General features: G+C 42.0%; 1 protein-coding gene across 1 annotated transcript in view; it reads right to left on the reverse strand.

Annotated features, from left to right (window-relative positions):
* myo1b (myosin IB) overlaps positions 1–17,933 on the reverse strand; it is a 41,161-nt gene that overhangs the window by 12,262 nt on the left and 10,966 nt on the right. The window contains exons 3-13 of the mRNA XM_068746777.1: positions 14,009–14,103; positions 12,908–13,012; positions 9,433–9,479; positions 7,341–7,404; positions 5,613–5,711; positions 4,558–4,661; positions 3,115–3,262; positions 2,489–2,607; positions 1,927–2,013; positions 1,754–1,819; positions 1,100–1,105 (exon numbers count right to left, since the gene is read on the reverse strand). Coding sequence (XP_068602878.1) covers positions 1,100–1,105; positions 1,754–1,819; positions 1,927–2,013; positions 2,489–2,607; positions 3,115–3,262; positions 4,558–4,661; positions 5,613–5,711; positions 7,341–7,404; positions 9,433–9,479; positions 12,908–13,012; positions 14,009–14,103 — 940 coding nt within the window. The remainder of the gene's footprint in view (positions 1–1,099; positions 1,106–1,753; positions 1,820–1,926; positions 2,014–2,488; positions 2,608–3,114; positions 3,263–4,557; positions 4,662–5,612; positions 5,712–7,340; positions 7,405–9,432; positions 9,480–12,907; positions 13,013–14,008; positions 14,104–17,933) is intronic.

Consider the following 17,933-nt stretch of genomic DNA (forward strand, 5'->3'; position numbering starts at 1 on the left):
ACAACAACAACGGTTAGGGCAGCGCGTTTAGTCTGTTTCTCAGAAACCAGGAAATGGACAAGTTACTTTCACTGAGAAACCAAAAGGTCATCTTCACCACACACACACACACACGACAGAGCCCTATACGATTTCATCTGCACCCGTTTGATGACAAGCAGTTCATAGCAGTTTGAGGAAGTAACAATCTTCAAACCAATTTCTCAGAGAGAACAAAGTCCTTCCAATTCATATTCGCGGTGACTGTTTAAACCAACATTTATAGGTGGCAAAAGTACAACAGTTTCGCAAACTCTTGAAATTTCTGTGCGCCCACAGCCTCCCCAAATATCCTGAAACAGCTCGTCTTCATCAAATGAAAGCCCATTAGCGATGTGAATGAAGCCTTCCGTCAATATGCTACACTATTAAAGACTTGATGGAGGGAGGGGGGCAGTGCAGGTAAACAACTGCCATATTTGTTTTAGTCAAAACATTTGTCTCTTCACCTCATGCATCCTCTTGCGGATGTATCGATGACACCTACATCCATTTCTATTACTAAATAGAGCATATATCTTTCTCTTAGTACAATAATCTAATTATTATATCTTGTTTGTTTAATTGTGTAAAATTCATTTTATTTGTCACAGTAGGTTCCATATTTTATTTTATATATTATACACACACACACACACCTACACACACACACACAGCAGCAACACAGAGTTAGCAGTTTATTACCTAATGGCTAAAACTAATGTAGCCTCATACAACAGCCTGCAAATGATCAATCCTTGGAAAACATACGTCTTATAAAACAGCAGTTGATATGGAAACACCTCTCAATATGGAGCTTGTACAGTAATAAACAGCAAACCTTCATGAATGCTGGGTTTATTCAGGCTGTTGTATTGAACTGCATCGGTTTCAGCTAGTCACACGGAAACATTTGGCCAACTGGTCCCTCTATCAAGCTTTTTTTAGCATATTTTTCCACCAGTGTGGCTAAAAAAAGACTCTTGATAGTCTATAATGAGGAGCTGAATTATTCGAAGGGCCGTTCAGATCACAGCATGCACACTGGCACAGCAAACAGGCTGCTGCAGGTGTTACTTACTCCATCCTGGTGACCCAGACACAACAACAGTCAGAGGAGAGGAAGGACTTGAGGGTGAACAAGCAGGGGGTATGAAAAAGACATGAACAAATGGGGGCGGGACTGAGGGCATCAGGCAACAGGGCAAGACAAGTCAATATCAGTCTAGTCTGTACAGCACCCCAAATCTGTTCACATGTACATGCATTCTTACGTGCACCTTGACACACGGATGGGAACAAACCATTTGGATACTATGGGAGAGGCCGGGGTTTCATAGACTGCCCACTACGGGGTATATATCTTTGCCAGTTCAGCCTTGACATCTACTATATGACGTGTTGAGAATGAGCCCTTTTCTCTGCATTCAGCAGTTCTTGCTTGTTGCGGCCATTTTCCTACTGTGAAATGCTGATTTCAGTGATGAAATCACATTGGCACTGAAAGTAATTTCACCCCAGGGAGCAATAAAGATGAACTAATCTGATCTGACTGTGGTCCTATCGGCCCGTAGTTAGCGATAAGCTCCTCACAAGTACCAAACACACACACACACACACACACAGCCTGGAGCCAAAATCCTTTAACATGCAATAAAATGTTCTGTTTGTCAGATTCTGTCCTTGTGGCTTATCAGAACAAGGGGAGCATGTTTTGATTGGTTGCTAGTCTTACCTCAAATATTTCGAACCCATAGATGTCGAGGACGCCCATGACCTTGTGGCGAGCTTTAGTTTGTGCCTGCAGGCAGATGAAAGAAATACAATATAGAAGTGGCATGCTGCTGGTTTGAAAGCAGAATGAGGAAATAAACCAACAAACAAAAACATTCTGCACATCATACTTACTTTAATGCTCTCATTGATCCTGGTAACTAGCCAGCTAAACAGACGACTGTACAGGTTTTTGGCAAGTGCATCCCGGGCATAGTAAGCCTGGAAATAAAGACACATTTTTCAGTTGTTTTCACAACCTTTCTGCATGCTCAGACTCGGACTCTTTAAAAAATCCTAAAAAGATAACACTCGAGACAAGAATGAAGAAGCGCTAGTGTCACAAACACTCACTAAAGTCAAGACTCAAGGACACCAGCGGCACAATTTTGAGGTGGCGCTAATTCTTTGAACCATTTCCTCCTTCCTCTTCTGACTCAGGGGCAAAGAGGGCACATGTTTGCAGCATCCACTTCTTATAAGCAGCCCGAATGAGCTCAGTAAGCACAAACAAATGACCCACATTTGAATTCCCAGGAGGAATATGGCCTATCTATAATGGAGAGGTTTTCATGTAGCATTGAGGCGGATGAGAGACGGCAGCCAGAGGTTCAAGTCAGGCAGAAAAAATGTCCCTATATCTTTGTATGCGCAGTATATGAGTGTGTGTGTGTGTGTGTGCCATTTTCCCTCTGACCTGGGCCACATTCAGGGTAGTGGAGACTTTCTCCAGCTTGGCCTCCACTGTGCGGTAGCTGAACGCTCTTTCCAGCACTGACTGCTCGATGCCCAGTAGCTCACACATCTCTTTCAAATCTGCAAATACACACACAAGACAGAACAATTAACATTTCTGCAGCGATAGAAGACGATGATGATCTTGTTGCCGTCATCATTCTTTATTTGATCCACGGGCAGATTTAGGTCGCGATAAAAACAAACAAAAACAAACCGGTAACTTTTCAGTTCGTTACTGTTATTTTTTTATTTTTTAAACCTTTGGTGACTATATCTACATGTTATTTCCCCTCAGGAAAAGTGCAATAGAAGCCAAAAGTGAAAAGCTGTAGAATTGCAGGTTCAAATAGCTCCTGACACTATTTAGTATGAACGGAGATCAAAGCAGCCAATAGGGGGCAGTGTCTCAACATCACTTTAACAGGTAAAGCTTTGTGGAAAAAATAAATGTCATGGGGAAACTGAAAACTCAAGGAATAAATGAATGCATTCAGGCTCCCCTCGTGGCTCAGGTGTCAATCAATTCAATTTATTGGGAAAGCATAAAGAAATGACCAAAGATACTCGCTTCGTAATCAAACCCACCGTTTTTGTCTTTGATGCGGCTCTCGTCGTTGCCGTTGCAGCGCGACTCTGGTTTGAACTCGATGTTTCCCAGCTTCAGCACAGCCGCCACCACCTCCAACACAGACTGCACCTCGTCCTGCATGAAGCCCACGATCTGCATTGCATTCTGTGGGGAGGGGGCAATAAGTCACAGACAGGTTGATGTTGATGAATCTTTAGAGACAATAATGCAGCTATAAATGGGACGTAGTCTATTAAAGTGTTGTAAAGTGACAGTGTGTATGACCGTGCAAACACACCAGCTCAGAAAAACTACAGCATTAATTAATTTGAGACATGAGGCTACATACATTCAACAACATGAGCAAAAGAAGTGCAAAATGTTAAACTGAGTTGTATTTATTGACATTGGAGCAGCAAACAAAGATGATTTGAACCAGGCACCATGTCCGAACAACCCGGTTGTTGTAGCCTTTAACTCAATGAAACTGAGTGCATTTGATTTACATAATAAATGAGCAGGGCCAAAAAAAGATGATGAGCGAAACTCAATAGTTAAAAAACAAACAAATAAATAAATGTCTTGAACTGTCTCAAATCTTATTGCTGAACTTACTATATGTTAAACACTTGGGATCACCGTGTGACAAAAACACACAGTTGCAGGTTCCCTTGTTTGCTGTGGCTCTGTTCTACTTCAATAATTGTTGAAGTGAATGCTAAATACAGTAGCCAGAGTTCTACATGTTAAACATTCAAAAGGATGGAAGTGTGGCCACATCACAATGCCCTGCGTGCAGACATATTGTTCAGAGGGAATGTTCTCTTGTTTTTTCCCAGTGGTGGAATGCAGCTGTATTTGGGAATACTGTGAACAGTCATGTGGGTGGTGTTGAGAAGCAGGAGTTGAACAAGTGAAAAAGGATGCAACGAATGGAGTAACACTGCAGCAGAAGAGGGCATGCTGGAGCACGAATGATAACAGATTGCAGCCGGCCATATACAGTAGACACAACATGATGTAGGGGATAAGAAGCAGCTGCACGCAGACAAGATAGTGTATTCATATAAAGCTTTTGCTAAGTGTTGTTTGATCAGTGCAACATTAATGTAACTCCTAGTTGACTTTCAAGTAAAGGTCAAGTTCAGTTCAAGGATTGATTGAGGAGACTTTTATAATCCATACTTGGCTAATTTTGCCATGTGGTGATAAGAAGAAATCAGATCACCTCTCCCCTCGAAGCAGGATTTAGATTAACACTGCGATGAAACAAAGTCAATCCCTTGCTCTTCGATCTTTGGGCCATTAAAAAAAGAAAAACTGCCATCAGGACATTTTATATCGAACTTGAGAACATTTCTGCCTCTGCACTGGCATAACTTGTGGCTATTCCTAAAACATTGCATGGCATCATGTCTCCATCAGGGTACGATTTAAACATCTCTGTAACAACTACTTGCCCTGACTGTCCTGAAGTTGGTGGCATCATCCAGGCCGTTGACCACAGCAGAGTCCAGGCTCAGGTAGTTGAACTTGCTGAAGTCCCGATCCAGCTTCAGCTTCTCTGTGGCAAGCAAAGCATGTGGTTCCTATTTGAGCTACATTTGTTTAAATCACATTGGCTCAACGCCATTTAATCCTTGTTTACATTAAATGCATGCTACACAACTACACACTCACAGCTGTGTGTGTGTGTGTGTGTGTGGTGGGGGTGGGGGTGGGGGGACTATATGGCAATAATCTGCATTCTTTAAGGGCCATTTAGAACAAATATCGCTTGACGGTTCAATTGGGCAACATCTAAGCACCCCAAGCACAAAATCTGTCCGACTTTCAGGACTACGGTGACCATTTCTCTTGAAGATCAAAGGTACCTCTTAGAAGCCCCCCTATCGCCGCAGCACAGAAACCTATCCCTCTCGTGGGCACGTGTCAGATTACATTAGTGGCTGCATTAGCTACAGTTGAATCAAGCCCCCCCCCCCCCCCCCCCCCCTTTGTGTTTACGCTAGAATCCATGACCATTATATTGTTCTCTTGTGTTCAGGACATAAAACAATGCCCTCCGTCCACAGAAAGCCAAACAGGAGGAAAGGCTTTCACGGCTAGCCTTTGTCATCTGCGCTGTATTCTAAACAGGAAGACTGGGCCATTAGTGCTTCAGCCGTGTGTTCGTGCAGCTGCAGTTTTCCCTGAGAAGCAGCTATGTCTTAGATTTTACCATAAGGAACACAGCGGTGGGGCTTCCTAATGGTATTTCATAAAATGTCAATGAAAGCACTTTAAATTCAAAAACATGAATCGATGGAACACAAAGCGCACGTTCATGTTGCAGCCCAAACCTAAAGCTCAGGTTGGGACGGGTAGAGGAGGCAGCAGGATTTCCAGACTTCCCTTTCCCCAGACACCTCAGAGTCCTTTTAATGTTTGAGTTACGTTTGTTCCTATCCAAGTGATTAAAAAAAATACAAAAGAAATCCCATGTTTCCATTCAGCTCCCGTTTCAATGACTTACTGAGCGTGTCATCAGAGGCTCCAGACAAGAGCTGATAAAAGATGTGGAAGTTCCTCTCTCCCCGCGGCTGCTTTACCACACGTGACTTCTCCAGCAGATCTAAAAAAAAAAGCCAGAAAGACAACGGAAGGAAACCATGACACACTGAATAATGACAAAAAGTCATTTCCTAAAAAAAAAAGGTATTTACAGGAAAATGGTCCTTGAATCTTAAATGTGGCTGGCCCGCCGTAGCAGATTTTAAGGAAGTCTGACCTGTGCATGGAGCACAGAGGGCTTCTTGCTCCAAACTAACATGCATATTTACTCTACGTTGTCAAGGCAACCAAGTACATGATGGCAATTACTGAATGATTGTGTGCGAGCTCTTAACAGGAAGCATGCACAGAAGAAACCCCATGTGAATATCAAAAGTCAACCCTTTCTTCTGGGCTAACAACCAAGTGCAACGGTACCTGATTAGAAGGGGAGGCATTGCCTGCTCACCGCATCAGACTGAGTGTGATTTCACTAAAGGCCAAAGATAGTCGAGCATGCAAGGCTGCTTAAGATCCTCTGCACCAGCCTGGCCCGAGGCTGGATAGTGGGATTTTATTTGGCTGAGAAAGCATTTGAGAATCGAGGCTTGACTGAACTGACCAATCCTGAAGAACTGCTCTTAGCTTTAACAGTCATTTGATTTCTCAAATTCTGACTCGCCAGTCAGTACGTGGTTAAAGGACAGAAAAGCCACTTCGCACTCAAGCTGCAGAAGCGCAACAGAAATATGAGTCGAGAGCTCTGCACAGATTTTGGGGGAGTCAGCAGTGGATCACACTGAATGTTATTGTCAACCAGCAGTCCTTGTTACATCCACGGCCGAGCGATGGGAAGCAGTAAGACAATGTTCACTGTGTGTTAACATTGAAATTGATTTATTTTTTATTTTTTGTAAATAGTCTCTTTATTCTCACCTGAATGCAACTGAAATGACCTTTTCATGCCAACGTACAGTCTTTCAATTTCTTTTCAGAGCCGCAGCTTCCCATTTTGTGGCGTAAAGCAATGCTGAAGGCCATTCCTTGCACACTCTCCTCACAATATGTCCCTCTCTTCCAGAGATAATGCAAACACACATTAAAAGAGGGAACAATATCCGGTTATGTTTTGACTAAAGGCTTTGGCTTGTCTTGCTGCCAAAAACATCCCATCACACTATCATTACCACAGCTGCAGAGAATTGGATTTTCAAAAATTGTAGCCCTTTAATCTCAGTAGTAGGAAGCACCGAGGGCTTGACGGATGTACAATTAAGGGCAAACTAATTAACAGAGAGGTGAAGGAAACATCCAGCCCTGCAAGGACATTGTCAACCATCTGTCTGAGGTGGTCACATTGTCAGTGGGATTGACAGACAGTCCCTTGTGTTGAAGTAACTTGGGTTCATTTGTGCCTTGGGCCTGCTCTTTGTATCTGTGGCCCTTGGTGGAGGAATCACTATGGACAGAACAATTTAACCAGAGGCAAGATAAAACCGAGAGAGAAGAGCGTCATTGTCAGTGGCTGGTTTCAATTAAGCCTTCCTTTTCAGGCTTCTGAGAGATGCAGCAACTACCATAAAAATCCTTAGCGATCTTTGGAAGATCAACAGCAGATGCGTGTGTGATTAATTCCAGTTTTATTAAATTAAATAAACTATTGCACGAATAAACATGATTCTAGGGCCAAGTCCTTTCCGATACTACTCACAGTTGCTGATGACTCCACCCAGAGGATCTCCTTTGAAGTCAAACTCAATGTCCATGTACTTCCCCTGTGGATTAGAGTGAAAGTTTACAACTGAACTTGTGTCCAAAAGCCACCTCATGAGTTCGGTACACTTTAGAGTGGGGCACATGCAGTGTTCATATATCAGCAGAAAGAACCCATTTCAGGCCCTCTCTCTCCTTCTGCCTCCAACCTGAAAGTTGGAACACACGAGTTCTGTGCTTGATTCTCCCCCCCCCCCCTTACTAATGTATTAATAGCCATATCACATATCCTCAGAACAGGCTCAGGTCTACTGGTGAGTGGGCTCCAGCCAAACGCAGTAAAATGAAGAGAAACCTTGATTCATAAGTGATAAACTGATGAATCTTTATTGACGTGGTGTGCAGTGCGGCGACCTCGTCTGGAGGTTTATGCTAAGGTTACCTATATAGAAATTGATTCACAGCCATAGCCCTTTGTAATGCTGTCCCTTGCAACTGCAAGTCAAAATACGCACGCATGTAGAAAATCGATAAAAAAACAATGTGAAATGGAAATCTAAAACTTGAAAAAGTTTATTTTGGTGGTTAGCCTGCAAGCTCTTACTGCTTAGTATGATCAGTTTCCATCAAAACCATTCAGACTTCAATGCATTGCACTGGTGTCATTAATGGAAGACATGATTTCCCAACTGCACTTTTGGATGCACTGTGAATTTTTTTCCCCCCCATTTACAAGCTCGATTTTTCAAAGCAGCCAAATCCATATTTATTGTAACATGGATATGTTGTGGAGAGATTGTGGTAATCTGATCTATTGTCTTACGATAGGGAAAGAAACTGAAGCAGGATGCTGCTGTTGGATTATAAAAGAACATTGAGCCGAAGAGTGTGGAATGGCTAAAGAGAAATATAGCCGTTCTCGTTATTCCTCTGCAATTGGATTGAAATAACATGTTTTGGGGGATTGGTGTCCATAAAGAGGGATGCACACACAGACTCATTGTTATGTTGCCAGCTGAGCCTTCCAGAGGAAATTCTGCAGCTTCCTACTCCTCAGACCACCAAAGGCTGCACAGGTAATCATTACAGCAAGCTGTTTGGGGGTGAATTATTTCAGACGTGCTATTTTGTACAATAGAGAAAGGTTAGTATTAAAAAGAAAAATCCAAGAGTGTACTCTCAGAGGAAAAACTGACCAAGTGAGTAGTGTGCTTGGGTCTGTATTTGAATTTGGCTATAATCTACAGTCGAAAGGCCTCGTCTCGTATGCCATATCAAAATGCATTTACAAAGGCAATTTAACATGTGGCCGGTGTGATATATCCAATATGTAATGTCTGCTGTAACTCAAGGAGTGTGTAAACTGGAACAATGCAGACATTATACATAGGAAATGTACCCCAACATGCATGTGGAAAGACCTGCGATAAAGGGCGCAACTTCCTTTGCTATTCCATTCATGCTAGAAATTGTGTCATAGCAATGTATAACCAGAATCATATATCAGACTATCAAACCTTTAAGGGTCCCATATTATGTACCCTTTTTCCACAAGTTAACACAGTTCTCAGGCACAAATATCTGTACCAGACTTTGGTCAAAATAGCAAACAGATGAGCTGATTGAATATTGATATCACTCTCAATACAGCTCAAAGTTCAGTTTCGTTCTGACTTGTCAGAGATTAAATGATCAGTGTGAGAAAGACACAAAATGGAATTAAAGAATACTCTGAGACTTATTTTGAAGGGAGGAAAGAACTTGCAGTAATACCTCGACATCCAAGTGAGACACAAGCAAACCTGCAAACTATATTTTGCTATGAGACACAAGCAACTTCCAGATGCTGGAGCTAAATGGCCGAACGCTGGGAGTGCACATCCCTCGTTCAGTTCAGGTGCACGGAAGTACCACCTTCCGTGGAACAAATTATACTCGCATGTCAAGGTATTACTGTAGTTGAAAGTGGTGGATTATGCACCGACTTGAAAAAAGCCCGAGTTAAAAACATCGGAGCTATGAATAATAATTAGTCGATGAGGTCTAATTATCAAGTACGTGTTTAGCAGTTTTTAGGAGCATATACTTACAAATCTGGATGAATTGTCATTCCTCACTGTTTTCGCATTTCCAAAGGCTGAAAAGGAGGAGAATCATAATGGGACATATTAACATCTTAACCAGTAATGTATATTTAATGATATGCCCAGCAGCCTAGTAGAAGGTTATAGCCAAAGCTAGCTATAATAGCCCAAGCAATACTAATGACCTGTAACAATTGGCCTAGTTGTCAATCATATTGGGGCTGAATGTGATAGCCATTTGTAGAGATGTTGCCTCATAATTCTGTATGAATTAAGCCTTTGCTTAATTCTCAGCATTATGCGGCCTGAACTTCCCTGTTGGGCCACATACAACTGAACAGCTTTTATATATTTGTGCCAGTGCATGGAAAGAAACAATCACCACATTGGCTGTCGTCAAGGATGAATTGTTCAGGGACATTTTCAAGGCATGACCAGCAAAGGGCTTTATGTGCATGTTAGTCTTTTGGAACGGCCCTCTCAATTTGCTCCTAACCACATTCAAACATTAAAATGCTTTATGTGCCAGGCACATGCAGTGCTATTAGATCATTCAAGATTCAAGATACTTTATTGTCATTATGCGATAAAGGCTGATTAAAATTTGTTTGGATCTACCATGAAGAGAGGAAGAAGAACAATGCAAGAAATGAAAAGAAATGGAGGGTGACAAAGAAACCAATCAAGATTCTGAAATAATCACATGCATTGCGAGGTGCAGCACAACTATGCTCCCTGTCCTTCCTTGTTTCATAGCAATTACAGCAGCAGGAGTTAAGCTCTTGCAGATGTACAAGGTTTCTACAGCAACTCAACCCAGGCGTATGCCTCACAATTTATGGGCATTTCCTGTCAATGACCCCCAATTAAAATACAGCTGTTGTGCCAGCAGTGAAATGTGCCAATGGTCTAGACTGTGTGTGTGGTATTTGCTGCAAAGTACAACAACTTTTAACCAACATTAGTTTTGGAAAGTGAGGGATTGTTAGGCAGTCTTCTCAACTTCAAAGGACTGTTTGAAGGTTAAGACTCCATTGACTGCAATGTTACAGAAAATGTCAAACTGCTCCATAATCCAGGGATCTCTTCCGGATCATCACCAAAATGTAATAATCTGTTAGGTACCATTTCCAACATTTCCTAAAACCTTTTCAAGATCCGTCCGGAACTTTGACTTAAAAAGGTAATAAAGATGAAGGTGGGAGCAAGTAAATGAAACCACCAAAAAGTATTTGGATTAGTAGTTCTTTTTGACAACTTGCTTTGATCATCAGAGACCATTGCACTGAGGCTTTGATGTGAATTAGATCAAAGACATAGATCAAAGACCTTGTTGATAGATTTCTATTTATTGTAAGGGTCATCAGGAGATCTGGAATGGATATGCATAAACCATTAATACGTTCTCACCGTAAAGGTTGGAAAAAACTGAATAACAGTTATGACAAAGATTTGGAAACGCAAAACGTGTCGACACCGAACACAGATCAGTTTCAGAAATTGGGGGCCAGAGCGAGGGATCTTAGCCTTTCCAATTTCATGCTTGCGGTCGAGAATGAAAAGCTTCGGGTTCAAGGGAAGCAGCTTGAGAAGGAACTAGCGAAGGCTACAGAACTGCTTTGTGCGCACAAAATTGACACAAAACAAGAGAAAAAAATCTGAAGGCGCTCGAGAAGCGTAACGAAGAACTACACAGACAGACATTGAAAGACCAAACGTTACTCCGAGATCTTGAGACTTTTTGGAAGTACACAGGGCTTTACTGGAGCATAGTGTGTTTTTGATATTTTAGTTTTTACTTTGCTTGAAAGCAACCCCCCTTTCATGCAGATTCAGGGCCTGGACTTCAGACAGTCAGGCCCATCAATTGTCACACCTTGAGGCCGGCCTGCGTCCTTTCCACACTAACTTCCCCTGTCTTCTCAGATCCACCTCCTGCAATCAGTTCATTCCTGTCACGTGCCCCCATCACCTGCAACACATCTCCTATCGTTTGCCTTTAAACAGACACCACACCCGTGCCAGATTTTTAGGGATGATCCCCATTTTCCAGGGTTCCAGATCAACCCCCCTTGTGTATTGACCCTGCCTGATTCCAGTCTACTCGCCTGCTCCTTGGGAGGCCTGCCTGACCGTCCCGACTGCCCGGAACTGTCACTGAATGTTGTATTAGGTGGGATTCCACAACGTAATTTACATGCCGACATCACTAGCACAACAATTAATTTGGTATTGCTATGACTGATTTCCATCGACCGTCTCACAACAGTGACGTCACACAACACAGATAAACATGGGCTTAGATTGGCTGGGGCAAAGCCCCGCCTTCAGGGCGAAGCAAGAAGCATCTTCATTCCAGCATGGCGCGGCCACCAGAATCATACTGGAATCTCAGCGCTGATATCCGAACTAACTGTACTGATCTGTTAATTATATAAATGTCTTAATCTTAACCCACATTCTCCTCGTTGACTACGCACCCACGATGGAGAACAAGAACCGGAAGGGGTTTAGAACCCCTACAGCGCTGAGATTCAACCATGTTCCTCGTGGCTGTCTCATGGTTGAATGAAGATTCTTCCTGCTTCGTCATCACGTCGTCCACCCCCTGACATTTTTAAGCCCCTGTTCATCTGTATTATGTGACGTCACTTCAATGTAAATCAGTCATAGCAATACCAAAATAAATGTTGTGCGTTCCTTGTGCAGTGCATGTAATCACGTTGTCACTCGCGACTCGACTTGGACTCATGCCCTAAAGACTCGAGACTTGGCTCGGACTCGTGGTTTTGGGACTCGTGTGAACAACATGAGTTCCAAACCAGTCTGTATCACGGCCTCACTCTCCGAGCATTATATCTTTTGCCTTTAAATTGTATCCAGCAGCAGGACAAGAGATTCCCTAAATGCCAAGGATGACTGGTTCTCTTTTAGAATAAAAATATGTGCTTGTCCACTCACTCTGTTTATAGTATTGACAATTTATTTAAATATAAATATTGTGATGTAGTTCTAGAATTTGATTTAACTTAAGGTATTACTTAGATGAACCTGAAATAGATTTGTTTTGGGGACGTGCATGTATCTGATAGGTAGAATGGTGGAATAGGCAGATATTGGTTGACAACATGGAGCAGCAGAATACAGAAGTGCAGGTTCAGAAGCACGGACATCATCCATTGCATAGAAATAGTTTTGTTCATGGTTTGTGTTTGTTTGTATTGTTTGTATTGGAGACAGGGGTGCCCCTGTCCTTTAATAGTCAGATAGCTGTTTTCAAATGGTCTCTTTATCACTTGAAATTATATAAATATTATTTGTATAAAAAACAAAACATAAGAATTTGGACGTTACTTGGATGCGCCCACAGACTTGAGACTTGACTTGGACTTGCGGGCCGGTCAAAGACTTGGACTTGACCTGGATTTTGAGACGTGCACATATCTGCCGTGAGGTAGGCACAGCTTGAGCGTGAACTCACCCTCCAGCACGGGATTGGACTGCAGCAGCTGCTCCTTGACCTTATTCACCTCCTGGCCCTTCCCACACACCGCTGCCACATAAGACATCACCAGTTTACTGGCCTCTGGAACACAGATCAACATTTGGTTGAAGCCTTCACTGTACATTTCCCCCCCCCCGATACCCATCAGGGCAGGGTGGGATCATTGGTCTCAAAAAAATAAATAATTTGTTTAGTTACATGGGACTGTTATTGCAACAAGTTTACATCATCTAAATAGAGTTCTTGTATTTCAAAGAAAGCTGATCTGGAGAACTCAGTGTTTGAAGTGTTTTACCAAAAATAATGTTCTGGATTATAAATGAGACGCGGGCTCAAAATGAATCTTGTGCGGTCTGATCAAAGTTGAGTTAGGATCCATCTCATCCAGCGAGATAACAGCGACCCAAACCCCGATGCGTGTCATGCGCCAAGGAAGGATAGAAAGGAGCTCCACAGCAGATGCTACAATAAACCGTTTACAAGCCGCTTTCCAGCCGCTAGTGTTGCTGTGTAGAGCATTTCTCGCAAGGTAGCCAGAGCCGACGTCTTTCTCTTCCGGTTAGAGCGGAGCAACTCAGGAGCATGGCGGCGAGTATAAATGCTTGTAAGCAGATGTGTGGGAGCATTTCGGGTTTAAAAACAAGCCGTCACAAAAACGGGTTTATTTCTGAATGTATTTGATCCGCAACCAAGCCTTAAGCCACTCCGCTAAAATGGGTAAAGATTTTAATTCGGACAAATTATTGGCTGCCATGATTCATTTTTACTTAACCTGGAGGCTAGGCTGCCTAGTAGCTCCTCACATGTTCAGTATCAAGCTAAAAAAAAGCTGCCACAAAAGGCCACTTGTTGCACTTTACCTCTCCATTGTTCACTTTACTTTTCGAAATCTTGTAAGCTACAATTTTCACTCACTGTTTAAATAAATGAAACAAATTTTCTTACCTCATCTTTAATACCATGCTACCTTAGAATCTCATCAAATTTTACGGTATAAGTTTTTGCTACTGTGTGTGTGTGTGTGTGTGTTGGAACGAACACACAGTGAATTGAAAAATAGTTGCCATTTGGACACACCGGTTTTCCCAGCCCCACTCTCTCCAGTGATGAGGATACACTGGTCCTTGTCCTGGTCCCTCAGAGAACGGTAGGCCTCATCTGCCAAAGCATAGCTGGAACACAAAAAGCATAAAATCAGGCCTTCACATCACAAACACATCCTACAGCTAAGGTGATCAAGAAATCATTCTTCTCATAAGGTTAAAAACACGTTAAGAAATTATATGCTATGGTACCAATCCACAAAATATCTTCCCAATAAATGGAAAGTTGCTTTTTTCTAATTAGGCTATGTTTGACATTTGGGAATTGGCATGAATAGGTATAATATTTCCCATGAATACTTCTTTCCTGAAAAGGATCTACTACATACAAATTGCAAAAGAGATCGCCTGATAATCAACATTAATGATTATTCAAATACAGATTTTGTACTATGGTAGATTACTGAAACCCTATACGTACACTATGGTAGATAAAGTTAATTAACGAAAAGATGCACTACTTTGATATTGCCGTTCTTGTATTATATATATTGAATGAAACCATCTTAGTGATTGAAAGTCAAAGCCTATTAAACACGAAACAATTGATCGTGTGAAATAATTCAAATATCAAAATATAGTGGGCTAAAAGGAAGCATATTTGCATCATAAATCTCCAATGGAGTGGAACTCTTGTTCCACGGAATTGAAATATTTGAGTGTATTCAAAATATTGGCTGTGAAAAAAGAATTCCAGAAAAAACACACATCACTAAATGCATGTTTAAATACCCCCCCCCCTCCTTGTTCCAGTCTGAGAGAAACATCAATTAAAAGCGCATCTTCTTTAATTATACCCTGGCAGGGGTTTTAATAATGTAATTAGTCACTGAGAATGTAAAATAAGCCTCTTGGATTGGTAAATTATAAAAGAGGAGTGCATATTATAAAATGAAGTATTGTTGCAAATTTAAGGACAGCGATTTAATGGGAAATTGAGCCCGATTATTGCGTTTACACCTCATCCAATCTCTCGACAGATCTCCAGGACAATATATTATTTGTTGGCTTTATACATTTCATGATGGTTTAAGAGAAGGGTGTGGATGGTACAAGGGCCAAATCCCAATGACAACATTTTATCTTCTGCGGGAGAGCGATCTCCAGTGATACATGCAAAATCATAGAATCACTCTATAAAAAATCGTTAAAGGTCTTTGATAGAAAACCAATGTCATTCCATGTTTGTAACATTTTTAAAAAGTACAATTTATTGAGCCTTGAGAATTTTAAAAGTTTTAAAATGGCTTGTCTAATGTACAAGGTGTTACATGGACTTGCCCCGCCACCCATGTCGGACTTTCTTAAAAAAAGGTCTCACAGCGGTTCCAGGACCAAAGGCTCCTCTAGAGGGGACCGTGAGGTCCCACTCAGAAAAACAGCCTTTGGACAAAATGCTCTTTCTGTAAAGGCCAGTAAGATCTAGAACAGTCTTCCACTCGCCGTCAGGGAGCGTCCCACATTACAAACCTTCAAAACTCACCTCAAGCAGTGGCTGAAAGTAAACCAGTCCTGTAACCACTAGCTCGAAACATTTTAGTAACTTACTGTATTGTGCAGTGTTTTTATTGTAATCTCTGGTTCTTTTTAAAGTCTTGTCGTGTCTCTTTTACCCGCCTAGGGACTGCGGATGTAAATTAGCATTTTTGCTAAAATCCGGCCTATTTACATCCATTAGATTTGTCTGTAATGATGTTAATTAATGTGCACTGTCCCTATCAAATAAATAAATGAATGAAACAAAATAAAATGAATGAATCTGTCATTTCAAAGCCACCCACACCCACAAAGAACAAATACTAAAGGGTGATGTCACAGCAATAGCTTTTACAGTTTCCGTTTGGAAAGCAAGCAGTTACTTAGTATATTGCAAGCAACATGTTCTCACTTCCTCTTGCTGTAAGACACAAAGCTGATAATGAGTTTCCTTCATTTCCTGTTCCCCTGCATTCATTACTTTTTTTTTCCCACGAAGAGACATGTCTGGTAATAACTTTGATCGTACTTTATGGCACGCTCAAAATGTCTTTCCCTTTGAAAAACTGGTTAAGACAATTTGATACAAGGTAAAGTGGATTGGAGACTATTTTATCTCAGACCTCCATGATGCACCCAGCATGGTTAAGGAGAGTCTGTACTGCTTGGTGAAGAAAGAAAGCGGGCTACATGGCAGTGTAAACGGAGAGAACACAGCCTTTTAAATATGGAGATAAGATCAACACTTTTACTTGTTTCACACCGAGTGCAGGAGGATATCTATCTGGAAGCAATTTGGAAAGAATGCATATAAATACAGTAGTCTTTCCCGAGTGACTAATTTAGTCCTTGCCCAGAACGGTGAGGGCAGTCCAAGACTCCCATGTCTGAGTAATAGCATTAATCACGTAGTTATATGCACTAAATGTACGAGGCACAGATGCAGGATGGAATGTCCGACATTCACAAACGCTAATGGGGTTTTCAATACGGCACAACTGATGGGCCACATTGCAGGAATTGAAATTCCAGAGTGAATCTCTCGAAGCACGGTTGCCGTGATTACATTTACTTGTAGATTCAATGTGATGACATTAAAGCACACTGCACATTCAAATCTAGGGACCTCCAACCCCCAACCAGCGGGCTAATGCACTTGTAAGACATGGGTCAAAATGATCACTCAGAGAGATTTTAAGATTGTTTAAAGCTCTGTGATTAATGGTTTTGCCATGTCCTTCTGCTATTTGATTATTTAATTATGTAGCGAAAGCTTCGACAAATACACCAAGTCTAATTTAGGGGTATAGAAAAATGAAAGCATTAGTGGAGTCGGACCAGTGAGGAGCAGAACATTAAGCATAGGATCACACACTGAACAAACACCGATATGAAGCCATGACAGAGTGGACCACAGATGAGTATCCAGATGAATGCATGGCAGGCCACACTATAAAGTTAAGCTCTGGCTGGACAATGGTGCTTACAGTCCCGCATCGTCACACATTGCTTTGGACCAAAGCCCATGCAACCCTGCAACCAGTCCCCCAGTCAGCAGACCCACCTCTGGGCTATCCCCCCCAAAAAGAACTGCTCACATAGAAGGTACGCAATGCTTGAAAGGGGCCACTTTTTACATGTCTAGTTTTTGCAAGTACAACAACATTATGGTTTAATGAAAAAAAAAGAGGTTACTGAATAAATGATGGGACTGCTAGGGTTGGCTAGTATGTTTTTAATAGTTTATTTGCGTACCCCTGGCTGGTCGGCAGGGCTGGATAACCAGGGCATGCTCTCCCGAAAGATTCTCAATGAACAGACACAGATGTAGCCGTGTTCAAGACAGTTCACCACTGTTAAGCATGGACTTAGTATTGTAAACTGGAAAGTAAGAGTGCCTCATTCTGCCTCCACATCCCAACAATCCAAGCCCAACTACTGCCCATCTCTCATGCGTATCGTGTTATGTCGCTGATGAAAAGGGCAGCAGAGCGCATCAGATGTCGGATTTATGAAAACACTCCTGCTGCCCGGCCTGATCCTGACAATGACAAAACATCACACAATTATCTCACCCCACAGAGGAGGCCAATAGTGGGGCGGTGTACCCGGAGAGAGGCCCCTTGCCACACACACACACACCAAAAGACACGCAGATACAGATTTCCAAGTCTAATAAATATGAATGGCCATGACAAACACAATATGAATACGGTAGTTATCGGTGGGAGCAAGGGACCACGTCAACATTTGTGCAAGCGCAAACATGTTCACATCTTAGAATTGTAAAATGAAGAAATCCAAGCCCTCTCACAAGGAACTAATGTGCACTTAATTTCCGGACAAAAAAGCAAGAAACACTTGCACGACTATAATTACAGTACACCACTTTGGCAAGAACATTGTGCCATAACTAGAACCAT

Source organism: Brachionichthys hirsutus, chromosome 12, assembly GCF_040956055.1.
Source record: "Brachionichthys hirsutus isolate HB-005 chromosome 12, CSIRO-AGI_Bhir_v1, whole genome shotgun sequence".
NCBI classification, from domain to species: domain Eukaryota; kingdom Metazoa; phylum Chordata; class Actinopteri; order Lophiiformes; family Brachionichthyidae; genus Brachionichthys; species Brachionichthys hirsutus.